The sequence below is a fragment of the Populus nigra genome, chromosome 7 (genome assembly GCF_951802175.1).
Source record: "Populus nigra chromosome 7, ddPopNigr1.1, whole genome shotgun sequence".
Taxonomy (NCBI): domain Eukaryota; kingdom Viridiplantae; phylum Streptophyta; class Magnoliopsida; order Malpighiales; family Salicaceae; genus Populus; species Populus nigra.
The window spans coordinates 3,661,361-3,687,389 of NC_084858.1; the positions used below are offsets into that span (position 1 = coordinate 3,661,361).

Below are 26,029 nucleotides of genomic sequence, written 5' to 3' on the forward strand. Positions count from 1 at the left end.
GTGTGTAGCTGCAAAATAATTTCTTAAAAAAATAGATTTTTTTTTTGTTAATATCAAAGGATTCTAAAATAAATGAAGTTGAAATGAAATCATTAATTTTATTTCTCTCACTATTGCTTAAGCTATTTGCTAGTATGTTAAATAACAAAATTTAGCAGAACTGTTTTGTGGAAGGCCTATTTAAAAGTTTACGAGAATGTGCATTGACTCTACCTCCTGTTGATAAAGTTTTCCACAAGAAGAAGCAAGTTGTGGGAAGAGTTAAATCTTTCAGTGATAATTTGCAATTGTGTTGGATGTTCTAGTCCATGCTTATTCATCTATTGCTGCTTGACTAAATAGTGAATTCCGTGCTGATCTCTTTTTTGGCCGGTTGCCAGCTCCTGTGTTACTGTTGCTGTTTAGCAGCAAGCATTCTGTCTGATGTGCTCAGTATAGCTTCGGAGATGTCACAGGTGAGCTTTACTTGTCTCTTATCAGAAAAATTCTTCCTGAATCGCAATCTTCTGCAAATATTTAGCCCCTAATTGAACTAGACAAGACACGTTGGATCTTCCCAGAGTTGCCCTTCTTACAGCGATTGCTTGAGGTATTCCCGTTGGCTTCAGATGATGTGGAAGCAAGGAGTGTTCTCCGGCAAGGTTACTCGTTCGAGTTAGAGAGAATGGTGCAAGCCCGTCTAGCCTGTATCAGTTTGTGTTGGTTCTAGCAAGCAAATCTGAGATTATTGGAGATGATCTTCTCAACCGACAATTAGATAATTCCTGTGAAGAAACCAAGGACTTTACCAGTTCTAGCTCAATACAAAATACTAGAAGCACAGCAATATCCTGTTCTCTTATTTTTCTTGAACTTGTATTAGAGACACATCAATTTGATTTTGAAAATCTCATGCACATCATACTCTACGTTCTTCTATTCTTTTCTCCTTAACTCTGATGCAGCTCATGAGAATAGTCAGTATTCTTAATCAGTGGTCCATCTTCCATATTGTTTGTGTGTGCAACACTTCCATTAATGCCCCAATATCTCAGGGAATCTCATGCCGTAGGAACACAACACAGGTCCCTCGGTGCATGGCTACATGCTGCAGCTAAGATGAAATCTCTCTGGACCGTGAGGAAACATAGAATCCCGCGATCAGGTGTGGTGAAATAATTGATCCCAGCTCTATAAAGTTGGCTGTTGCCAGTCTTGATGCAAGAATTCGTACCCTCCCAGGAGTTTTGCTGGAATTTGTTAAAATAACAATCCAATTCCTGGAGGTGTTGTGGTGATGGGATGCCCTTCCCCTAAATCTCTATCCTGCCTGATGCAACCATGCTTAAAAGTGGAAACGATCAAATGGTAAAACTATAGCATCTCTGGTGCAGTTTAGGTCATGCAAATTTATGCTACAGTCTGGGAAATCAGGTTTGCACATTTTATCCTCCATGTATTCTAGTTTCCCCAATTTTCATGGTGGTTTAGAAGAGATTGTTAGCACAGGCACATAAACCATGACTCAGATTTGCAGGATATTTCAAGACTATGAACATGAATACATCTGCAAAAATTTCGCAGTTCTAGAACTGCAGTTCCTTTGTCTGAACAAACAATCTAAGCAATCACATAAACTCTTCAATTAAGGGCTGGTAGAAGAGCTTATATGCCTCCATAACTTCAAGATACCACATTGCTTCTCGATCCGGAAATGCTGAAAGATCAACCATCTTATGAACCTGAAATTTGACAATAAACTGTTATCCACATGATCAACGTCTGAACAAAATGTATTCTTTGCAGGTATTTGATAGAAAATAGGTGGATCAAGTAGTAAGTTCTATTGAACAATGTAAAAACGAATTGTTCGCAAGTATTTGATTAAAACTCGGGGGATCAATTCGTAAATTTACCTTAATCATAGGGGTCTCGCCATGACGGACAAAGTACCCTCCAACTACCATCACATACATCCCTGTACAATCCAAAATTCAGAAACAGACCCAAGAAAAACACAGCGGTCAATGCTAAAATGCACCAATATATGCTAAAATGCGCCAAAAGAAAAAATTAATAGAAAGGGAAAAGTGATACCCGAGTCCCAGTGACGGAGACGGAAGTCGGGAGAAAGGCAAAGCTCGATGACACCAGTGCCGTCATCGAGAAGGAGACGGCCGTCGCCGTCGTTGGAGACCAAAATCCCCTGAGAACAACAGCAGAAAGGAATTACATAAGGGAAGTGGAAGAGGGGTAAATGGGGAACCGATAAAAAGAGGAGGAGGAACCTGTAACCAGGCACGTTGAAAGAGAATGCCGCCGAGAGTCAAGGCGTTTTGAGAAGGAGTCTCGCTGGCGTCTTTCAATTGGACACAGAGTAGCTTAAGCGCTGCTAGACTGTAATCCATCTCCTGGTCTCCACCGATTCCTCCTCTTCCCTCTCTTCTCTACTCTACCGTGGTGGGGAGCTATTCAAATGTTATTTTACTCGAAGGACAAATAAAGATGTGGGGTAAGGTGCGTTTCGTACCTGTAGTTGTTCCTCCTTACTACTTTGGTCCCATTACCTGTAATTGTTCTTCAAACTGGACCAGTCACATTTTCAAGCTGACCGTTTTCTCTTAAACTGTACCAATCTTTCTTTCTTAAAATCACCATTTGTTTATGAGGTGCAGAAATGTTTTTAAAATTTTTTATTAATTTTTTTATATTTTTAGTTTATTTTTATGTACTATATAAAAATAAATTTTATTTTAATATATTTTTAAACAAAAACATATTTTAAAATCTATAAAAATAGCTCAACGGTTAAATAAAAACTTGTGATATTATGATTTAAGTTTGAAGGATTTATTTGAAAATATAATAAAATTTATTTTTTAAAATATGTTTTACTTAAAAATATATTAAAAAAAAATTAAAAAAATTATACTACTAAAAAAAACAAATAATTTGGTTTGAAGGGTTTGCGATGAAGGCTATTTGTAATAATTATTAGTAATATATTCTTCCGTAGGCTTCGTTTTTTCAGTGAAAAAAAGTAAAGTAGAACACTTTCAATAAATAGAAGTGAGAGAGAGAGAGAGAGATAAATAATTAAGTAATAAATTAGAGTAGGGTTGTTTTTACATTTTAAAAATATTTTTAAAAAAAATTAATTTTTTTTTATTCTTTTTTGTTTAAGAGTAATATTTTGTAATGTTTTTAGATTATTTTAATATACTGATATAAAAAATAAGAGAAATAAATAAATAAGTAATAAATTAAAACTTGTTGTTTTTGCGTTTCAATAATATTTTTAAAAAATTTTAAATTTTTATTTATTTTTTTCTTTAAATTAATATTTTTTTAGTTTTTTCAAATTATTTTGATATTTTAATCTCAAAAATATTTTTTAAAAATTAAAAAAATATATTATTTTAATGTATTTTTTAAAAAAAACACTTTAAAAAACAACTATTACCACAATTCCAAACTACTCTAAAAACAAAAACCAATCCACCTTTTCTTAGGGTTCTTCACCAGCTATTGATTGTAATAATTCACATTAAATAAAATATCCATCCATCATGATCTTACAAATAATCCAGTCAATGCACAAATAATTAGGTTTGAAGACTTCTACAATCAACTTGGAGGCAACTTAATATCGTTAATATTTTTATATACTTTTTTTTTTATGAAAAGTCAAGGTCATAATTTAGTCAACAAACAAATAATTTGTTTTGAAGGGTTTGCGATGAAGGCTATTTGTAATAATTATTAGTAATATATTCTTCCGTAGGCTTCGTTTTTTCAATGAAAGAAAAGTAAAGTAAAACACTTTTAAGTAAATAGAAGTGAGAGGGACATAAATAAGGAAGTAATAAATTAGAGTATGGTTATTTTTATGTTTGAAAAATACTTTTTAAAAAAATGAATTATTTTTTTATTTTTTTATATTAAATTAATATTTTTTATATTTTTATATGCTGATATAAAAAATAAAAAAAATAATTTTATAAATTTTATTTTATTATTTTATTTAAATTAATATTTTTAAATTATTTTAATACACTAATATCTAAAATAATTTTAAAAAAATAATCCAACACAGAGAAACCCATTGCAGAGAGAAACCAATCCACCTTTTCTTAGGAGTACTAATCATGACATTGACACCTATCGTTCAATGTTGTTTATTAACAGGATAGAAGGAAAACAAGGACAAGATCGCACAGCCTAGGTTGTCCAAACCTCGGCTGGAAACCCCTGCAGGCTGCTAAAGATAATGCTTCTCTGCTATCTTGTGTACCTTTCCTACGCCTCTAAAGGACCTGCTTTCCTTGATCCAGGAATCACTAGAACTCCACAGCCTTTAACTCTATGATTACTACTAATCACTTTTACGACAAGGCTCGATGCTGCAACTCCATTCTGGTGAGTTCTCTCTCCGAGCCTTGTGGCAAACTCTCTGCGTTACGGTGAATTTTGGCGGTGTCAATACGTGCAACATGATCATAGCCGAAGATTTATTCTGTCAGACATCCTGAAGATGTCGGAATAAACTCGATCGCCTCCAATCTCGGCACCAGTGGCCCCAGCAGCAACTCTAAGGACATCTTCAATTAGAGCAAAATTTCCCAAAATGTCCACATGTGCTCCACTCTCCTGACCCCTTCCCTCCAGGAGGCTAGCTGGTGGCTTGTGCTGATATTCCCTTATGTGTGTGGCGATGCCAGATGGATTGAACCGGGTTCTTCCTCTCCACCCCTTTGCACACATGAAACCAGCACTTAGTACTGGCACAGTCTCATCACCATCAGTTAAGTATACTCCACCTCTCAAGCAACTGTCTTCATCTCCATCAACTGAGCTATCAATCCGGAATGGAATGCTCTTGCACTTATCATTTGGTGATAGCTTGTAGATATATGATCTTTCGGTGGGGATTCCAACACCATACGAGCAGTATATCTCAATATCTGGTGCATCAGGTAACCTGAAACAGAATCCCAACGTTTACACCATTAAGATTTAGGCTACACTTAGAGAAAAATCTCAACTCATAAGATTGGACGTTCACTAAATGGAAAAACGGACATCAAGACACTAGCTTTTAAAAAAGCAATTGTAGGAAAACAATGATAAAAGAATTTTAGAAAAATTTAAATAAAAAACCCTACCAGTTTATCAAAAAAAAAAGTGTCTTCTATTTAAGAATGTATACGGAAGATTTCGAAACGTGAAAAAAAGCTCTGCATGGATGGTTAAATGAAGAGAGACAAAACAGAAGGATAGTTATACTCACTTGGTCTCTAGTGGGTTAGACCAGTACTCGTAACGAGTATATTTAGGATCATCAAGATTGTCGGCTATCCCATAAGATAAATGACTCTCAACACGTTGCATCATTTTCGGAGCCACAAAGCGGAGTAAATCAAGAACAGTTCTAGCTGTATAAGGTTTATTTTCTGCAATTTTTCGGATGGTTTCCCTGCACATCTCATCATATTCAGTCCAAACCTCTCCTCCACATGCTGAGTTAGTGTTCTTGTTGGTTCTCGTGCCCAAAAATTCCTGTTGAAGCATCTTTATCAACATCTATTTATGCAAATGAAAAAAACATTTCTTCAAAATCAAATTAAAGGATCGCTTGATCTCCACTGTAATTAAACAGGGTTTAATAAGATTGAGCGCGAATGGAAACGAATTCCAATCTGCGAATTGATACAATCTTTGATTGTTCACTTTAATAAACTTTAAAGAAGCAACCTATTCATGAAATGCAGCCTCTTTTCTTTGAAGTCCAAAATTTTGGCCGGAAGTAAAGGCTCTCTCTGTTCAACGTATGAAGATCTTGTTTTGTGTTAAAGTGCATATGCCACTAAGTGATCATCAATTCTCTCTCGAGAAAATGAAGAATATGTTCCGCATAGGTGGGAGCCTTACTGCAAGGCTATAGGCCTCTTGTGAAAATGAGTGATATTGTATCAGGGATGGTTAAGAAGATGTAACATCGATCAGATGAAGGATTTCTCAGATATTTATCTCATAACCTAGCAAACTCTCACAGTTATAAGTAACAAGATCAGTAAAAGAATACCTTTGTATCAACAGAGGGAAGCTGTGAGGATGATAACTGCAATGTTTCCTTCCCGAAAGAAATGATCCTGCCGTACTTTGATTCTTTCACGTGAAAACCCATCTTCACATCACTGTCATTTGTATCCTTGTCACCTGCAGAAGCTTGCGAGTATCTTTTCTTTGATAAATCACAAGCATGCCCCTCTTCAGGAGACCAATCCAAATTACCCCAGATAGTCTCTCCTCCTTTAGGTAACAATGATGCTATTGAATCCCATGTTCGAGTCACCCGCATGACATGCTCCAAGGCTTGAAGTCTGAGAATCTCAGAATCCAAAACACCAGGATCCATAGCTCTGCATTGTCCGCACAAAAGCGCATTCCAGATAAATACATTTTCTTATTTTATAATTCTACAATATTGTGAACTTCATGCGAAAAAAACTACATAACCGACTCTGAGATGGACCATTAGGTGCGTTGTCTGTTGAACAAATTGTACTAGCTTGCTCTATCCAGGCATATAGTCACTAGATATATGTCATCTAATGAGAGACAGGTTGCAAATACTAACCTTATAGATGCCACGTCTTTGGCTTCGGCAGAGAACAGATTACTGACTGCCTTTGGTACACCAAGGAATACTGGACCAATATTCATGATTGCCTTTATGTGCTTTGCACACCAACCTGGACCACCACCGCCTCCCATAGGAGGAGGTGTTTCAACCCACTTAAGGAAGTGAAGAAAATAGATAACCCCCATGGAATGGGGCACCACTACCACTTTCATATAGCCATTTGTTACATACATAAGCTCTATTTGACTCTTCAATCTACTTAGTGTCTGGTCCCGAATCTGCTCATCCTCAATTAGAAATGTATTAGTGGAGACTCGATTCAAATTAATCTTAAAACAAAATTGCTGATCAGGATCTTAGGAACATGAACAGGGAGGGAAACTGAAACATCAAAAGGATTTTGAATACCACCAGAATGGTTCCGCATTGTTTTCATAATATTGAAAACTTGTAATGGGACACATAAGCATGCTTGCAACGAAGATATTTTATGTTAGATTCTTTAGAAAATACTCTTTTCAAGGAATCTAACATAAACATTGTGACAATTTGCGATTAAAAAGAACTGAGTGTTATGAGAAAAAGATTTGAAGCATCTTCAAAGCATTTTTCCACATTGCTCAAGTAAGTTTGGAGTTAATTTAGGTATATTGGACATATTATTAAATAATATATAACTGTAGGTATTAAGTTTTAAATATATATGATAAAATCATGACTGTTACGTAATATCCATGATGATCTACTTTACCACGATTGAAACGACAAATTAAAACCATGTTCTAGAAAAATTATAACCATTTACACAATGAATACTGCTGGCTATTTTACTTCACTTGATGAAGTGGCGCATATGTACAATAAAAGCTCGCTATCGGAGTCACGACTAGTATAATGTGCTAATCCTCCCAATTTAGTGAATAACTGAAGGCAGGGGAAGAACCTCGATACCTCTGTATTTTGAAAAGAAAGTCTCCAATCATACGCTGCCATGTGCATATTCTTCCCTTCATAACCAATTTTTGCTAAATTCTCAATGAGTACAGCCCAAACAAAGTACCCTGGAGCAAAATAGTCAGCTGCAACCAGCCCTGGCACTGCACGTAGTCGAATGCCTGGAGGGTCAAGACCAGTCTCATTGTGCAAAGCCAGATGCTCCAGCAAACACAATGGCCTAAATTTCCAACACAGTTCACATATAAATTCAGTAATCGGATAACCGAACTGATGGAGCAATGAATGATTTAATCTTGCAAGAACAATCTCACAAAGCAAGGATAGGCTCCAACTAAACGTAGTGGTCCAAAACTCTCAACAATGAGTATTCAACTTTGTCATTAAATTTAGCAAAAAAATACGATGTAATTTGACTATGTCAAGATAACCTCGCCTGTCAAGAAACAGGTTATTCAACCAGAGCACAGTGGTCTAAAACATTTGATACCATTCCGACATAAGTTCACAATTACAATCCAATTGAAACACAAAATGACCCAAAAAAAGAGGTACTTGCACAATTCTGAGGGGGTTTGACAAAGTGAACCAAATTTGGTTCTGCATTAAGAAGTAGGTGCTTAAACTAACACAATCAACACAAATTACACTATAAACTCACAGATGTTATCAGAATTAAGGCATGAAATGGAACAACATGTGATTCTCAATTACAATACGAACCTTTTTAAAACCTCAGTAAAGCTACCACCCCAGAGTCGCTTTCGGAAAAGACCTTCTGCACAAGGCTTGCCCTCCCACAGCTCTAGCCCTCCAGTGACAATGCCAGGCACCAAAACAACTGGATGAAGAGCTGTCAAGCCTTCAAGTTTAAGTCTTGTTCCAGGTGATTCAAGGACCTGAAAGCCTGGAAATGTAGCTGGCAAGCAGTTAAACAAGACCAAAAGAAGCCACCAGGTAGTGCACAAGTACCCAATTGCCCAACAACATGAGTTTATACAGCTCCATTCCTTTGGCTGCCTTTTATTCCTGTTCTCGTTTTTTTCTAAGGCAGTTTTGGCCTCGGTGGCAACAGTTTCTTCTTTCTTGTCAATTTTTTGGGGTTGAAAGGACTCAAATTTCACAGGCTCTACATAACATAGCTTTCTGAACCGAAGAATTGAAGCCATTGAAGACTAAAATCACTTCAAACTAATTATTCACCACCAAAAGAAAGAACCAAAACAACCCATTTTTAGAAATGAAAGACTGGGCCAGCTTTCTAGTCATTGGTAGTACAAAAATGTAAGACAGATTGGTTAGCTACTGAGGATTCGCCTTGCATAACAGAAACAATGAACAACCCTTTAAGGAAAACTGTAAGAACGATTGGTTAGATTAATAGACAGGAATGCAAATGTAGTGAATTATAGAGCAAAGAAGGCTATGGGCTTTAGATACCCGTTAAGGAAAGGCAAGAGCACGTGGTGAAGGAGAAGATATGATTGTGTCAGTGGAAGCACTAGCGATGAACACTGGGCTACCTAGCAATCCGATAAAAACAAAGACAATAGAGAGAAATTTTAGCATCTCTCCCAGTACTCTTCAGGCATGATGGGTGAAAAAGAAGGGAGTTTTTGGAGCTAGCCAGTTGTGAGAGATGATATATACCAGGGGAGTGTAAAACTCAAGTGTATGTGTGTGAACAGGTTTGTTTACGTGCCAAACCAATAGGGCATTTGTCTTGTGGCCTTCACGCGCAACAGAGCCGTTCCTTAAATAGTAAGCATTTTGGGGTTCTTTCTGGTTTATCACGTGGCTGTCTCTCCTTATAGTCATTTACACCATTACCACACCTCTCTGTATGGGATCAAAAGAGGTGTCAGGGACGGGGAAGGAAAGGCAGAGAGAAAAAGGACGGGAAACCTTTCTGTAGTTCGTCTAAAATGGCAAGTCTCGAGAAGGGTAGTGTTAGGTTTGAGAGAGAGAGAGATGCTGCTTGTGCTTGCTGTTGAGCGAAGAAGAGAGAATCCAAAGGGGACAACGTCTTGCAGCCCCGATCATGGGAAAAACACAGATACCCAAATTGTCAATATGACTCCATTGGAATGGTGGTGCCTGTGGACCCTGATTATTGCACTAGAACTTGCAAGAAGAAGCACTCTGGTAGTACTAGAGCTGTGCCCAAGAACATACGACGGAGTTCTTTCTAATCCGTGCCTATTAATAATATCTTAGTAGGGTTTGCCGGGCCAAGTGATTTTGATGCATTTATTTATTAATTAAAGAGAGATGTGCCTGTTGATATATTAATAGGGTTTGTTGGGACAGCTGATTTAGATGCATTTATTTATTATTTAAAGAGAGATCAAATTAATAACGTGTTTATATTTGCGATTAAAAACTAATTTTAAAAAAAATTGATTTTTTATTTTATTTAAAAATAATAATTTTTTTCTATCTTTCTAGTGTTTTTATATCAAAAATAAATTTTAAAAAATAATAAATTATTATTATTTTAATACATTTTCAAATGAAAAACACTTCAAAAAATAAACACTACTTAAAATTACAGTAATTTTAGAAATAAAATAAAATCTTAGAAATTAGTTGTATTGTTTTTTGAATTTAGAGACCTAATCTAGACCTAATCTTTTTTAATCGCAACAAAATGGTAATGATCATTGCACAAATTTAAGTGCTAAAAATAATCAGTTGTGTCGGCCATCAACAAAGCATAAATGTAAGCTCGCAAACGGTGGATCAAATGGTCTGAAAAGGACTCATTCTGGAGTCTTCATTTCAAATTTGATTTCTTGAGAGTATAATATATTTGCAGCTGTTTGATCTCATTTATAAAAAGTATCTTAAACTTTAAATATAGTATGAGCACAGTGTCTGTAAAGGTATGGTAGGAAATTCTTCTTCTGTATTCTCTTCAGCTTTCTTGCAGCTGATGATGCTCTCAGAGATTGATATTTCTTGGACAGCTTTCTTTTGCCTTTTTCGATGTCCAAGTGATTGAAGGGATGGCTTTCCCCTTTATTTTTCTCCGTGTAAAGACAAAATTGACTTCTCCTTCTTCTTTAGTTTAGTTAAGGTAGTTTTTCGGACCAGTTTATATATATTTTAATTAATTTTATAGATTTTAAAATTAATAATCATATAAGTTTTTAATAGTCCTGAAATTTATGAGATTCAAACTAATAAATTTTAAAAAACAAATACAGAACCTGACCAGTTAAGTTACACCCATCATAGATAAAATTTACTTTTTTATTATTATTATTAATATAAGTGTTTGGACCAGCTTGCATGTATCTCAACTAATTTCACACGTTTTAAAATTAATAATTATATAAATCTATAATAGTTATTATATCAATAATCAAATAATTTAAATATAAAATTTTAGAACTCTTTAATTTCAAGTTTTTATTGCAGCACATCTTAAATGGTTAAAATTTACTTTTCTTTATTCCACATGTAATTGTTCCACTAAGCTTCACTGCGGCTGTACGTGCAACAGGCTTTTTTGCGCCATAGTTACGTCATGATCGCTGTGCTGGGTTGGTTGTTTTTATTGTTTCGGTATTATTTTGATATATTAATGTTTAAAATAATTTTTTAAAAAAATTATAATATTAATTTAATATATTTTTAATAAAAAAATATTTTAAAAAATAATTATTACCCCGCAGTAAAATATCTCATAGATTGTTACTTTAGAAGTTGTCGACATTTTTTCTCCCGTTTGTCCTGGCAGCTGCCACATGGCATATCCATTCATGGCGTCCGTGTATAACATGCCAGTTAAGGATGCAAGTCTGCAGGCATTTATAGCTTGTCCGAGCATCAGGATTACGGTCTTTGACCTCAACTTTGGCAGAAATAAAAAAATCTCCCACCATGCACAATATAGTTTCTATGCTATAAAATCCTGCTTCTATACCTAGCTATATTCTGATTTCTTATCTTTACTTGGTGTCTACTCAGTTAAAGTTGATTCTTTGGCCGATAACAATACCAGGAGTGGACAAATTTCCACGAACAAGCACGCTTGCTGCTGGTTGTAGCATTGCAGGTGAGCTTAGAATCTGTTCCTGTTTTGACAGGACAGCAGTCAAGCTTTCTATGCTCAAGAGGTAGTACCAGGCTAGGAGATACTGAATGAAGTACAAAGTTGATCTGTTCCGTCTAGCTGATGCTATGAGCTCAAATCCATGGATATTTTATGTACCTTCGATTTGATAGCAAGGTATTCATGCATTTTCTTTGGGATTTTAAGGGCTGCTGAATTATTTTCTTGTCTCTGGCTACATAATCTACGGTTGCCGCTGCAATGTTCGCGGGCTGACTCGTTTTGATATATTTTTTTTTCTGGGTAGCCCAGTAAATAATGGTTTGGTGAGGCTTGATATCAATTCGTTTTTTTTTTTATTCTCAAAAGGTATGCTGGTCATGTAAAAAATTAAACTAGCCCTGCAATTTTCTTTTGCTTTTGATTTAGACTCTTTTTTTTTTAATTGTAATTGTTTTAATAACATTAATTAGTTCTAATTAGATTTTATTTCAATTTCATCCATGGTCATTTAATTTCTGTAAATTTTTTTATCAAATTTAGTCTTCATTCTTTTATTTTATATTTGTTTTGAGTCATTTTCTTGATTGGTTTGTTTTTTTCTTCCAATCACATCCCTAATAACTCTTATAATTGCTATTTTTTATTATTTTTTTTAATTGTTTTGTTTTTTTTTTCAATTTCATCCCTAAATATTTAATTTTATATTTTGAAATTTAAGTTGTTGGGGATTCGGCTTTGTACGATCTTATCATTATACATTTGTTTTTTTAAAAAAACTATTAATTTTATGATTATCTTCAATTTATATTCTATGGGTTTGTCACGAAACTTGTTTTTGGTTCAATTAGTCGAGCATGGAAAGAGCCCTGCCTCCCTTATGAAAGGAAAGAAGCCTCACCAGAGGTCAAGCTTCAAAGGACATTCTAATAAGAATACGCAGGCTTTCCTACTTGATAAGAAGAGGGTCTTCCATGCTCGCTCAAGGCGGGCTCAAAAAAGAAGAAGATACGGTCCGTATGACTTGAGAATTGAAATAGTAGGAATTCCTGGTTTAAAAAAATATTAGTTTTGTGATTATCTTCAATTTATTTTTTATGGGTTTGTCACAATCTCATTATCCAAGTCATGGGTTTTGCATGTTATTTTTTAATATAAGTTCTTTTAGAATTGTTCTGTTTGTGTTTGATTTTTCAAGATATTATTCTAATTCATTTATATTGTTTTTTTTTGTTTTTATACAAATAAAGTTTATTTTTAAAAATTAAAAACATTTATTTTTAAATAATATTGTTGATGTGTTCGGACTTGCGTAAAGTTTGTGTCTACTCAATTAAAGATTGATTCTTTGGCCAATAACAATACCAAGAGTTAAAACAAAGGAGAAAATGCTGGAAACTCTCGTGTGTTCTGTTCAGCGAGAGATGATGTATATTTATATTGGTAACTGTATAAATTATTGAGGAATCAATTACAGCTGTGTAGTTTATGAAATATACATGGAAAGCAAATAATTAACTCCTGGGATCAAGTTGCAATTACACTTACTGATTTGTCATGATCTGCATAATGCATTTCCATAATATGCCCCTTCAAGGTCAACGAGGATGAATACACGTTGAACTTGTCTCTGAGGAAGGCAAATCTGGCAGACACAATTGGTTTTCTGCTGAGTTTTCTGCATAATGCATTTCCATAATGCATCCAGAGTTTTTTGCTGAACATTTTCCTTGACAAAATGATAGTCTGTCTCCACGTGCTTAGTGCGTGCTTGGAAGATTGCATTGGCCGTGAGATTTGTGGCGCTAATGTTTTCACACCACAGTATTGGACATTGGGCTAAAACAATACTGATTTCACGCAACAAGAATTGTACCCAAAGTGACTCAATTGTGGCATGTGCAACTGCATGGTACTCAACTTCAGTGTTTAAACATGCCACAGTTTGTTGTTTCTTAGAGCTCCATGAGACTAAGTTGTCACCAAAATACATGCAGAAACCTGAGGTGGACTTTCGATCAGCTGGGTAGCCTGCCCAGCCGACATCAAAGTAGATAGAAAGTTGTGTTGACTTGTTTGGCTTAATAAGTAGTCCAAAGTGAATCAAAAATTTTAGATACCGAAGAATCCTTTTGAATGTTGTTCAGTGTTTATCGGTGGGTTTGTGCATGAATTGATAGACTTTGTTAACTGCAAAAGAGATATTTGGTTGAGTTAGTGACAAATATTGTAATACCCCCGCTACACTGTTGTAAGTGGAAGGATCTGAGTAAGTTGCACCTGAGAACAAAGATAATTTATGAGAAAAGGACATTGGTGAAGAAACCGATTTGGCCTTCTGTTTATCTTTCAAAATAAAAAACATTCATTTTTAAATAATATTATTGATGTGTTCGGCCTTGCGCAATTGTTTTTAGGGCTTGGGTTTAAATAATAATTGTTTTTTAGGCATTGTGTTTATTTTTTAGGTTATGAGTTTTTTAGGGTGTAAATTTATCTTTTATTGATTTAAGTAAACAAGTTTAGTAAACACAATCAGGTAAATGTCTTATTTTGTATGATTAAATATCTTAATCTATATTCATCTCTTAAATTTTTTATTTTTCTTTTGGTTACTGTTAATGATTTTATTTATTTATTTACATAAATAGTTATTGATTTATTTAACTAGATACTTGCATAAGCTTTTCAATTTACACTTTAATTTTTTTATGTTAAAAAACACATTAAAGCAATCTGCATGTCTGATATTTAAAAAAAAACTATATAACCCGCCGCAACAAAGCGCGAGTTAAATAGCTAGTAACATTTGATAGTTAAAAAAAATAGTGTCTTCTATGTTTGAGTCATAGTTATACAAATAATTATACAACCTGATTTGATGAGTTGACCAGATAAGTTCATAACCTAAAGCATAATTTAAATCAAGTTTTAATTTAAACAAATTTTCACATTAAATAACCAAACCCAAGTGACATATAGGTTGTTTTGCAACTCGATACATCAAGTCAAACTCTACTTATATAATTTTAAATAGAAATAACAGACTAAGATTGACCTGAATATTAACCTTGGCCAGTAACGTCACCCAATTATTCATTTTACTATAACACGAAAGCAAAATCAGTTTCTTTATAACTTCTCGATATGATAATGCTAATTTTGATGATTTTAAGATTTAGAGCATCCTCGTAATAACTCTTGATAGAACTACTTTCTCACAGCCGAATGGTGATTTAACTGCTGTTCTTGGATCTTCTAAACGTTGCTGGAAGTTTCGTGACCTCTCTTGTTATATAAATTGTGCCCTCGTTTAAGGTTTCCCTTTTTATAAAGTTAAATCTTCGGTGGCAGGAGAGGAGAGAAAAAGGAATATCAAAAAGCAGAGAACAATCATGAGCGAAATCAATTCTGTTGATGAATCGAGGCTTTCTTCCTGTTTCCTTCACTTGAATTTAGACAAAGTTGTAACACCAGGTTTAAGAATTGATATGGTAACAGCGATTTCACAAGTCAATTCAAGCAATGAAATCATGTCGTTTCTTTATAAAAAAAATTAATATTATTTTCATAAAATAAATATATTATTTTGAAATGAAATCTAACACAAGTTATATTCTAGTTTGATGAATCTCCAAGTTCATTTGTGGTGTTGAAAGTTATAACTATGCTTTGGCAGGGAAGAAATGTCCAACTTACTCATTATTTTTTACTAATTATAACAATTGGATACCTCTAGTTTTTGAAGTCTTCACAAAAATCAATTCTTGTTCAAAAGTTTATTTTCTTAATTTTTAATTTCTAATTTGAAAAAAAAAAAAAGTCGATTAATTTTAATTGTAAAGAGAAAAAATATTGTTGATATCGATTCCGACCACCAAAACAGTCAAATTTTGTGTCAAATAGTTCAACTATTAATGAGTTTATCAAGATATTTAGAATGTTTTCTATATGTTTTGAGGTAAAAAAAAAAGTTGAAAATGAGTTTTTATATTAAAAAAACTCAAGCCCTAATTTTTTTTACCACTGTTTAGGTAAAATCAGACGACACGTTGTCTAACTTGGTTTTTGCAATATTTATAACTTTACATAATATTTGTTTTTTTAATTAATTTTATATGTGTTTATTTTATTATCATTTTATTAATATATATAGTTCTCGATTTATTTGTTTACAAGTATTTGTATTTTTTTTATTTATATATAAAATATATATAAAAACACATCAAAAAACTTACATATATAATTTATTTTTATAGAAAAAATATCTAAACCACAGCAAAACACAGCTAATTTATATTATGAACGGGCATCGGTAAGAGATATTTGCAAACAAATTAACCGAAAATGTGGATCTCGGTGTCTCGAGAGTGAAAATCTTGAGTTGCTCGATGCCCATCTTTCTTTTGTAACCAATAAATCTTAAAACGAACAAAAAATATATACATCTTGACGTGGTTACGAGCTAAAACTCCGTCTCTAACCCAAGATTTTAGACTTAAGTTATGGACTGTATAGGGTTCATCATTGTTTATGATGATGTTCTTCGCATAAAAAAGAATCAATTCAGGCTTTCTTTTCAGATTAGTACAGTTGATAAACAAGCCTGGCTTTTTTATGATGATTTTGACTCTTTTTTTATCAGAAACATGAAAAAAAAAAAGTCTTGATAAGATACTTTTATATATAAGAAACACTCACATTGCACTATTAAACTGTTGAAACGTCCAATATGGTAATAATATCCCTTTTATCTTTTCACTTTTCTCTCTTGTAATAATATTGTTTTTAGTGTTTTTAAATTGTTTTAATGTATTTAAATAAAAAAAATTTAAAAAAAATAATAATATTTACTTCGTTTTTAAACAGAAAAAACTAATCCAGCTGCAGCCACGGCCTGGTGCAAAAGTCTACTTTCGTGAAATACATAGGCAGTATTGAGGAACAATCGCGTTTCTCAAAAAATATTTTAAAAAATTTATTTAAAATTAAATTTTTTATATTTTTTTTTGATGCAGTGATATTGTAAATAATTTTTAAAAAATAAAATTCAAATAAAAAATTATTTAAACCCACGTACTCGCACAAATATCGTCGGTGCAAGAATCAGCACGCTTTTCCTCACCGACTCTAAAATAGGAAAATAGATGGGTCTAACCCAGTAAGCTTTTGCAAGTAATGGATCAAGCTGTTTTCTTCCAAAGCCCGTCATGGCCCAGTCAAGTTTTTCCCCTTTTAAGCAAAAATATAGCAGCGGACACTGTAGCAGGTCACTCCTCAGCAGCCAATCCAGCCATGAGAAATTTTTGTCGTTACTATAACACCACTGGCGTCCTTTCTGTCGGAACCCTCAGAACACGCGCCAGAAACACCGCGTGGTCTTAGCGACGCTAGATTTTCCGTGTCGGTGCTTTGGTGCAGAATTCAGTGTGGGCCATTGTACGTACGATTGGGTACACATGAGATTTAAGACCTGTGATTCTTATGCATATAGTGATATGAAACTACTTTCCATTTTTTTATAAATGGTTATGTGATGGCCGACCATGATAAATAAAACTAGATATTTCTTTTGAATTAATGGTTGAATTTGTCTTTACATTGTAGGAAATTTTTAATTTTATTTTTAATTAAGTAGATTTTATCTTTGCCTGTATTTTTAATATGGTGAATTTACAACCCAACACTGAAATCAATTACGCAATTTGTATGTGATAATAGTTTTTTTTTAATTTAATACATGTTAAATTTATATGTGTTTTTCACGTATAAATTGTTAGATAATAATATACCTTACCTAACCGCTTAAGTTATTGGGTTGAGATAGTTCATTGTCGTGGTATCAAAGTTTTGATGATCAAGCGGTCACGAGTTCAAATCTCACCATTCTCATTTATTTAATAAAAATTAAACACAGGTTAATATGAGTCTGTACAAGTTTCAAGTCCAGGAGGTGTGTTAGAAAATAATATATCCTAAGACTCCACCTAATAACTTAAGTTTTTGGGTTGAATTGGTTTTTTGACATAAATAACATGATTAATTTTGATAATTTATCTTAACATATGGTTAAAATAATAAATTAAAAAATTAATGGTGAAATTTGCTAAATTAAGGGAACAAAAGCATAATAAATAAATATCATGTTATATAAATACAATTTATCAATTAAAAAACATGGAGTTCGATCGAAGAGTCCGAGTCATGAAAAAGTTGATCAGACATGTCCAAGATGTGTGTTTTCTCGTGTGGAGCCTTATGTGCAAGTGTTGTGTGGACATAAATAACTGTGACAATGTCGAATCTAAGTTCTTGCTAAAATTAATAGGGAAGAAAATGAAGTGCGGGTTGATTTTACATTAGTGGCTTGAAAAACTGTATGGGTGTTCATCATTTGATTCAATCTTGAAATATATTTTTTATTTTTTTATCACAGCGGAACGTAAATTTTTAAGACATTTTCTTGAATATTGATCCTATCTTTTATTATTTTTAAGAGAATATTTCTCGTGGCATCACCGTATTTTTTATGTAATTTAATTTTTTTATTAAGTATTGTAAATTGTTTGATTTTTTATGTTTTTAAATTGTTTTAATTTCTTGATATTAAAAAATAAATTCTTAATATATTTTTAAATTAAAAAAACTTAAAAAAAAATAAAAAACAACTCTTTCGTTAAAAAAAACCATCGAGGATGATGTTCATGTGACAAGAAACGTTTTTATACTGGGGAATTTCACTGTCACACGCATAACCATGCTGGGTTCCTGTCACCTCACGTCAGTCTCAAACAATATATTAAACTGATAAATATCAATTCATCTTGAAGATTTCGTTTTAATAAAATATCTTACCCGATAACTCGTGATTTTTTTTTCCTTTCCAAATCAACACTGTGTCGAACTGACAAGTATGGTTTTTAGCCCTTTAGGTCTTAATCATAAGGAAAGGCAATAAATATTTTATCAAACTGTCACCATCACTCCCCGAGCTTCCATTCAGGTCATAGAATGTGTCTGTATAACTATTATTTTTTAAATAATTTTTTATATTAAAATATATAGTAATAATATTTTTTTTATTTTTTAAAAAATATTTTTAATATTAACACTTCAAAACGATTCAAAACGTACAAATTATATTAAATTTTAATAAAAAAAAAATTAATTTTTAGAAACGTGATTTACATCGCGTTCCTAAACACCTTCTTATAAGGAGAGGCAGTAAATATTTCATGTGTTATGACGATGGATTTGTAACAAGTTTAAACCGCTTAGTTTATTTTTTAAAAAATTTTTATTGTAAGTATATTAAAATAATATTTTTTATTTTTTAAAAATTATTTTTAATATCATTATATCAAAATAATAAAAATATATAAAAAATAATTTTAAAAAATAAAAAATTAATTTGTTAAAACAACCAGAGTCGACTCAAGACTTTAAAAAGTCTTAAGTCGACTTAAAACTTTAAAAATTATTAAGTAAAATTATAAATGAGGCTTTTTAAAATATTCAAAAAATATTTATTTATTATTTTTTATGTATGACTATTGTCTAACATGCGATCTCTTTAGCAATTCTCATGCCATAAATATAATTGAAAAACATACCTTGCTTATTCTTAGAGGTTTTTTTTTATGAATTGGAGGTTTTGAGCGACTGTCCAGGTTGCTCTTATACTTAATCAACTCTACAAATACTGTTTAGAATGCAATTTTAATTGGTTTTGAAGCCTATTTGAAAACGCGGTTCAAACTGTATTCCTTTAAAATTTAAATTTTTTTTGTTTAAAATTTATTTTTCCTTATGTTTTAAGATTGTTTTGATACATTGATATTAAATAAAAAAAATATTATTTTTATATATTTTTAATAAAAAAATACTTTAAAATATAAATATTATTACATATTCAAACACACCTTTAACATTCCGCAGAAGAGGCGCTCTTGCTATAGCACCATGGCAACCCGAACTTTGAATAAAATTTACGTTTAGTCCTAAAATATATGAAATATTACAGATACACCCCTTCTTTCCCTTTTCGCTGTTATCTTGGCGTAATTTATTTCTCCGAGTGGATAAAGGAAAGAATAAAATCATGTAAAGGTACTCCTGGGAAATAAGATTCCACGGGGATTGGAGCGTGGTGAGGATGCATGGGAGTCGGGGGTGGGGCTTGTGGTTTCGACTGACACCGAATATGCAAAAATCGGAAACCCACGTGAGCATAATAGATGGACAGCTCATTGGGAAGAAGCCACTCACATGGCTTGCTTGCCATTCGATACTCTCCCGCTGATGCCAGCATTTTTACTCGTTTCTCGTGTTTCGAAACTTCTATCCCACGTCTCCCTATTTTTATAATTCCAATCATTGTTTAAATAAATAATCACAGTTAATGTCATAACTTCTGGCTGTTCACGAGTATGTCTTCTGCTGTCGGTATTAATATTAATTATTAAACTATTCATTAACAGCTTTTAGGAAACGTATTTAAAATCATTTTTTTAAAATTTTATTTTTAGATATATATATTTAAATCATTTTAATATATTATTGTCAAAAATTATTTTTTTAAAATAAAACAATTTAAAAAAATATTATTTTAATTTTTTTTATTTTTAAATAAAAATATATTTTGAAAAAATAGACTTTCAAATATCATGAAAAAATAGATGTTATCTTGATTCATCAATTACTAGATAAATCACATACATTTTAATTCTTTTTTATTTCTTTCTTTTTTAGGTAGCGTTTATTTAGTAGGTTGCATCTGTGTTTTAAGCTTTGATAAAAAAAGAAAACATAGTTCAATATTCATGGGTCCTACAGTGTTTTGTGCTTGAAATGCAGGGGGAGGAAAGCAAGTTATTGTTGCTTCTTGCGCGGACAGTTCATTGAACAGTGTGGCTATACTACACTGTTCCGGTAGAATCGGGTTCAATCGAAAGCTCAAAATATATTGAACCGGGTTTGACCCAGTACAATAAAAAATAAAAAACATTTTTTATTTTTTTAATTATGTTTTATTTGAAAAACTAGTGTTTAATATTATTTAATGACACTACATAAATTAGACGGAGATCGCTTGACGACGTAACATTTGCAGAATTTGATCGCAATCTCAATTTTGTTCCTGATTATATTTTACTTGATGTTGTTGCGCGCTTAAAAAATAAAAAAAATTGTAGTCCTTGTCGGATGTATTTCATAGGTGATGGAATTGTAGATGATTTAATGGAACAATAAAAAATATTTTATATAGAGTATTATTTATTTCATTATGTAATAGCAATAATTAAATCTTCAAAATTTAAATTAAAAACTATCAATATTAATATATATTTTTTAAAATTATTTTATAACCTCAATTTTCAAAAGCATTCTTAACTAAACACATTAAAATACTTTTTATTCAACTCAATTTTAATCATAATTTTAATCAAATATATATAAATATTAAATCAACTCCAACTAAAAATATTTTTATAAAATAATTTTTTTTCAATCCCATCTATATAACAAGCACAATAGCAAATATAACCTTAGAGGTGAATGGATTGGTAGAATTTAGTGCCACGGTTTGTGCCAGGTGTTGATGTCATCAACTATCCAATCAGCTATTACTATGATCTGTGACACAAGGATTGTGATCACTCGGAGGATGATTTACTCGCTTTAATTAATTCTCGCATTAACTATAAGAAAGATATTTAATGCTACAAATTTTAGTGTTTAGTGTCTTTTTCTAATGATTCTCCCCATAATCCAACTGATTAAATTGCACGATGATGTTTTTTCTCTAGATTAGAAGTGATGCCGCGTTATTCCATGATTTATTATTCATAACGGTTGATTATTTATCATTCTCTTCAATTTTTTTTCGTTGTTCTTTTTAAGCTTGCTATCATTGTCATCCTCAAAAAAAAAAAAAAAAAAAATTAATGGTAGTTTTCCTCATGATTTTTAGACCAGCCTAATTCAAGGTTCGAAATTTAAGTTCTGATAGGTCACCGAGTTTTGATTAGGTCGCGAAGTCAATTTTTTTAAAATCAAAACGACGTCGTTTTAGTAAAAACCAAGTCAACGAGTTTTTGGCCAGGTTAACCCGCGGGGTCATACTAGGTTTCCTTCCTCTATTTTTTTTTCAATTCGGCTTGACTCCAATTCCAGAACGGATTTTAAAACTATGGTTCTCCTCTCATTCTGTGGTTGGAGGGGGGAAGAACATGGACTCAAATTGGTTTAACTTGTTTTAAAAAATAATTTGTAATTATTTTTTATATGAGGAAATATAAAATTAATATTTTTAAGTTAATGCTGGAGGTTAAAAAACTAAAAAATTTACTTTAATATATTTTAAGTTAAAAAATATTTTTACAAAAACACCTTACACTGTGTTATCAAATATATGCCTAATAAGAAACTACTAAGTAAACAATTGGATACATAGTTGATGATAATTAATAGTTGAAAATTTTGTTTTCCCAATGCACTTTAAAATCTCACAGCTTCATACGTGTAATTTATCCTAGCCTGTTTATTAAAACTCACTCGTGCTTTATTTTTAAACAATCTTCCCATGATTACAAAAAATTAATACGTGTTAAATTGCTAATATTTATTGTAGATGTGTGAGAATTTAGTAATAGTTTAAAATATTTTTTATTTAAAAGTATATTAAAATAATATTTTTTTATTTTTAAAAATTATTTTTAACATCAATACATCAAAATGATATAAAAATATTAAAAAAATAAATTTATTTTAAAAAATCATCTTTTCAACCACATTCTCAGCATGAAAATAACACCCAAAGTGCACGACAAAAGTTCAACAAAAGATTAATTACTGATTTATCTTATACGGGTGCTTGAGATATTATAATAATTGTTTTTTAAAATATTTTGACTTGTAAATATATTAAAATAATATATATTTTTTATTTTTAAAAATTTATTTATATTATTAGCACATTATAAAAATAAAAAATAATAATTTTGAACAATTATTCTTTTAAATTCAAGTTGAAACGGGGGCGCCAAACGCCACCTTGTTCTCCAATCCCTCAACCGTGTAGGAAATTAACAAAAATAAAAAACAAAAAATCAGATTACCGCACCGGTACAAACGACAAAACAGCGGTTATCTCCTAAAATCCACTATTTCACCGCGTCCCGCATCATATCCACAGCGAGTACAGTCCTCATCCAGATTCGCGTATACAAAACACACCAACAAATTCCCTCCTTCCCATATAAACCACACCCCTTCCCTTTCGTCTTCCGAAAAACACTCATTTCACCTCCTCTGAACTCCCTCTCCCTCTGTCTCTCTCTCTGATTTTTAGCAATGGCATCATCAGTGGTGAGGGTTGATCTTGATGGAAAACCAATAAATCCGCTTACAATTTGCATGATCGGTGCTGGTGGTTTCATTGGGTCCCACCTGTGTGAGAAGATCTTGAACGAAACTCAACACAAGATCTTAGCCCTTGATGTTTACAATGACAAGATCAAGCACCTTCTCGAACCGGACAGCCTCCCTTGGGCTGGCCGGATCCAGTTCCACCGTATCAATATCAAACACGACTCTCGCCTCGAAGGCCTCATCAAGATGTCAGATCTGGTATTCGTTTTCACCTCTCTAATCATTAAGCTGTAATCAAGCGCTAGTATCTAATCATTGTGTTGATTTGTGTTGTTTTGTGGTAATGTGTGGTTCAGACGATAAATCTGGCTGCGATCTGTACTCCGGCTGATTATAATACGCGTCCTTTGGATACGATTTATAGCAACTTTATAGACGCGCTGCCTGTGGTAATGCTTCTGCGTTTTGTTAAGTTTCGTGTTTCGTTTTCGGTTGAATTTGTTATTGTAGTTTTCAAGATCGGTTGAAATTGTTAAAGATTCTATTGTTGCTGTTTTTTTTTTCTTTTTGAAGTTGATGTGTGATGTGTTCTTTTATTTCTTTTTTTTTATTTTGAATTATTTTAGGTGAAGTACTGTTCAGAGAATGGGAAGCGTCTGATTCACTTCTCGACTTGTGAAGTGTATGGGAAAACTATTGGGAGTTTTCTTCCTAAAGACAGTCCTCTTCGTCAGGTAAAATTTCGCTTCCGTTTTCGTTTTCGCGAATTATATTGATGTCTCCGTGCTTTCTTGAAATGCGTAATCGAAGAAGCATTTGTCGGTGGGTTGATTTTGAAAAGTCTTTGAAATGCATTAACATTTTAATGTTTGAATTAGCAGATCCTTTTGGATCAAGCTGCATTAGTGACATGCTTGCATTTGTAGGTAGAGGGGTTTGGTTCTGTGTCAATGTTTTATATAGGTAATATGATCATATTTAGCTTAATGGAAGGTGTGATTGAGGATTAGAAGTTTCTGTTTCATAAGTTTGTTCGTGTCAAACTTGTATAATGGTGTCAGGTGTCATCAGTCTTCTTTTTTTTTGGCTGGAGAGTGTTGAAGGTTAGAAACTGATATAATTGTGAACTTGTTTTATTGTCATTCTATTATTGACTGTTGGGAGTTGCGGAAGTTGTTATTTTGAGTTGCTTTGACCTTTTGATTTGTTCTGTGATTTAATTTTTTATGATATGGTTGTAGTTAGAGATGAGTGATTTTACTTGGCACGATGTGATAGGATCCTGCATATTATGTGCTTAAAGAAGATGCCTCTCCCTGCATTTTCGGTTCCATTGAGAAGCAGAGATGGTCTTATGCGTGTGCAAAGCAATTGATTGAGAGGCTGGTTTATGGTAATCAATCTGGACCTATGATCTGGCAATTTTGAGCTATTTAGGACCTTTGGTTCTGATTTCTTTTCATAATGATGACAGCTGAGGGTGCAGAGAATGGACTTGAGTTCACCATCGTGAGGCCTTTCAACTGGATTGGACCCAGAATGGATTTTATTCCCGGTGTTGATGGCCCAAGTGAGGGCGTTCCCCGGGTTCTTGCTTGCTTTAGCAATGTTAGTCTAATTTTTCCTGCATGGGTCTTGAGCTCATTTGTTTTCTTTGGGTTCTTTGATTGTGATGTCTCCATCTTTCATTGCCCCAGGCTCTTCTTCGCCGGGAGCCGCTCAAGCTTGTGGATGGTGGTGAATCCCAGAGAACATTTGTTTATATTAAGGATGCCATCGAGGCTGTTCTCTTGATGATTGTACGTGCTAAGCTATATCCTCTTTCTTTCCTTTTTTTATTTATATTTTAATGGTAAAGGAGTATCTAATAGTGTTATATTTCATATAGGAAAATCCTTCCAGGGCCAATGGTCATATTTTTAACGTTGGCAACCCTAACAATGAAGTCACTGTGAGGCAGCTTGCTGAAATGATGACAGCGGTGTGGAATTTTTCCGATGATACCTTTTGGCTTATGTTAGGCGACTACATTATTAATCTATTCTCTGCATCCTGAAATTGATGCTCAAACTTTTCTTGCAACAGGTCTACGCAAATGTAAGTGGAGAACCTGCTCTTGAGGAACCGACAGTTGATGTCAGCTCCAAAGAGTTCTACGGTGAGGGATATGACGATAGTGACAAGAGAATTCCAGACATGACCATAATCAATAGACAACTTGGTATTGCCTTCTTTCTTAGCTGCATTTTCATTTTTCGTTAACTCTACTTTCTGATGTTTAATGTCATCTTGACATTTGTTTGGTGGACACCAGGTTGGAACCCCAAGACGTCTCTGTGGGACTTGCTCGATTCAACCCTCACTTATCAACACAAGACGTATGCCGAGGCAATCAAGAAGGTCATGTCACAACCCACAACCAGCTGAAGAAGTAAATGAGACACGATGAAGAGGATATTCCTGGATGGGCTGGTAATTAGCGAAGTGTTCCAATTCTTTTTAAGGCAATCTTAAGTATATCATAATGGTTGGTTCGATATACATTACAATTTTTGTCTTTCTGGTGTCGGTAGTCGGTGGCTCAGTGTAGCTCAGGAATGTGTTTTAAAAATGTCAAACCTCGAGAAGATTCTGATGGGCAATTATGCCCGTGTCATTATAATTTGTCACTTTGAGCATGGTCTAGGGAAGTGTTGTGTTAATTTGTTGACCCGATCAAGCTTATGTTTCTTAAATTATTATTTATTAATTCAATCTTGTAAGCTTCTTTACCTTCGTGTTTGCAAAATCCTGACCTGTCAGAGCTTTGCGTCTGTAGAATGATTCGATGACATGCTTATTTTCGATGCAAATATCTTGTTGAATAAAAGAGAGTAAGAAAATGGATTCATGGAAGCTGCCCACAACTCTAGACATGGATATGTCTACGCAAAATATCTTGTTGACAGGAGAGAGAGCATGTGGTGTTGTAGAAGATGAGCAAACTAGTAAAAGAAGCTTCCATCCGAATCATGTTT

General features: G+C 33.1%; 3 protein-coding genes across 4 annotated transcripts; 1 reads left to right on the forward strand and 2 right to left on the reverse strand.

Annotated features, from left to right (window-relative positions):
• Positions 1-1,500: 1,500 nt before the first annotated feature.
• LOC133699150 (uncharacterized) lies at positions 1,501-2,518 on the reverse strand. Its single transcript, XM_062122304.1, has 4 exons — positions 2,268-2,518; positions 2,077-2,185; positions 1,896-1,957; positions 1,501-1,721 (listed from the first exon to the last, which is right to left on the reverse strand). Exons 1-4 carry the CDS (start codon positions 2,385-2,387, stop codon positions 1,608-1,610), a joined length of 405 nt encoding a protein of 134 aa, XP_061978288.1. The 5' UTR covers positions 2,388-2,518; the 3' UTR covers positions 1,501-1,607.
• A 1,447-nt stretch (positions 2,519-3,965) lies between these two features.
• LOC133698931 (putative phospholipid:diacylglycerol acyltransferase 2) lies at positions 3,966-9,781 on the reverse strand. Of its 2 annotated transcripts, XM_062122043.1 has the most exons (7): positions 9,230-9,781; positions 8,303-9,102; positions 7,577-7,799; positions 6,620-6,903; positions 6,065-6,401; positions 5,270-5,538; positions 3,966-4,960 (listed from the first exon to the last, which is right to left on the reverse strand). In XM_062122043.1, the coding sequence occupies exons 2-7, from the start codon at positions 8,746-8,748 to the stop codon at positions 4,477-4,479; spliced, it is 2,043 nt and encodes a 680-aa protein (XP_061978027.1). In that variant the 5' UTR covers positions 8,749-9,102; positions 9,230-9,781; the 3' UTR covers positions 3,966-4,476. The 2 variants fall into 2 exon arrangements, with proteins under 2 accessions (XP_061978027.1, XP_061978026.1); XM_062122042.1 differs by having other exon boundaries at positions 8,303-9,781.
• A 13,084-nt stretch (positions 9,782-22,865) lies between these two features.
• LOC133699703 (UDP-D-apiose/UDP-D-xylose synthase 2) lies at positions 22,866-25,783 on the forward strand. The gene is made up of 9 exons (XM_062123087.1): positions 22,866-23,270; positions 23,369-23,461; positions 23,639-23,746; positions 24,291-24,405; positions 24,487-24,620; positions 24,710-24,811; positions 24,901-24,993; positions 25,098-25,233; positions 25,327-25,783. The coding sequence occupies exons 1-9, from the start codon at positions 22,995-22,997 to the stop codon at positions 25,437-25,439; spliced, it is 1,170 nt and encodes a 389-aa protein (XP_061979071.1). The 5' UTR covers positions 22,866-22,994; the 3' UTR covers positions 25,440-25,783.
• Positions 25,784-26,029: the final 246 nt, after the last annotated feature.

Excerpts from the sequence above, each read along its gene's own strand:
- LOC133699150 (XM_062122304.1), bottom strand. The coding sequence starts at position 2,387 with ATGGATTACAGTCTAGCAGCGCTTAAGCTACTCTGTGTCCAATTGAAA. Across the intron at positions 2,186-2,267 it reads TTCAACGTGCCTGGTTACAG|GGGATTTTGGTCTCCAACGA; the intron begins GTTCCTCCTCCT and ends TGTTGTTCTCAG. Across the intron at positions 1,722-1,895 it reads GCGAGACCCCTATGATTAAG|GTTCATAAGATGGTTGATCT; the intron begins GTAAATTTACGA and ends GTCAAATTTCAG.
- LOC133698931 (XM_062122043.1), bottom strand. The coding sequence starts at position 8,748 with ATGGCTTCAATTCTTCGGTTCAGAAAGCTATGTTATGTAGAGCCTGTG. Across the intron at positions 6,904-7,576 it reads TTTCTTTTCAAAATACAGAG|ATTCGGGACCAGACACTAAG; the intron begins GTATCGAGGTTC and ends GAGGATGAGCAG. Across the intron at positions 4,961-5,269 it reads TCTAACCCACTAGAGACCAA|GTTACCTGATGCACCAGATA; the intron begins GTGAGTATAACT and ends ATTCTGTTTCAG.
- LOC133699703 (XM_062123087.1), top strand. The coding sequence starts at position 22,995 with ATGGCATCATCAGTGGTGAGGGTTGATCTTGATGGAAAACCAATAAAT. Across the intron at positions 23,747-24,290 it reads AAGACAGTCCTCTTCGTCAG|GATCCTGCATATTATGTGCT; the intron begins GTAAAATTTCGC and ends ACGATGTGATAG. Across the intron at positions 24,994-25,097 it reads TTGCTGAAATGATGACAGCG|GTCTACGCAAATGTAAGTGG; the intron begins GTGTGGAATTTT and ends TTCTTGCAACAG.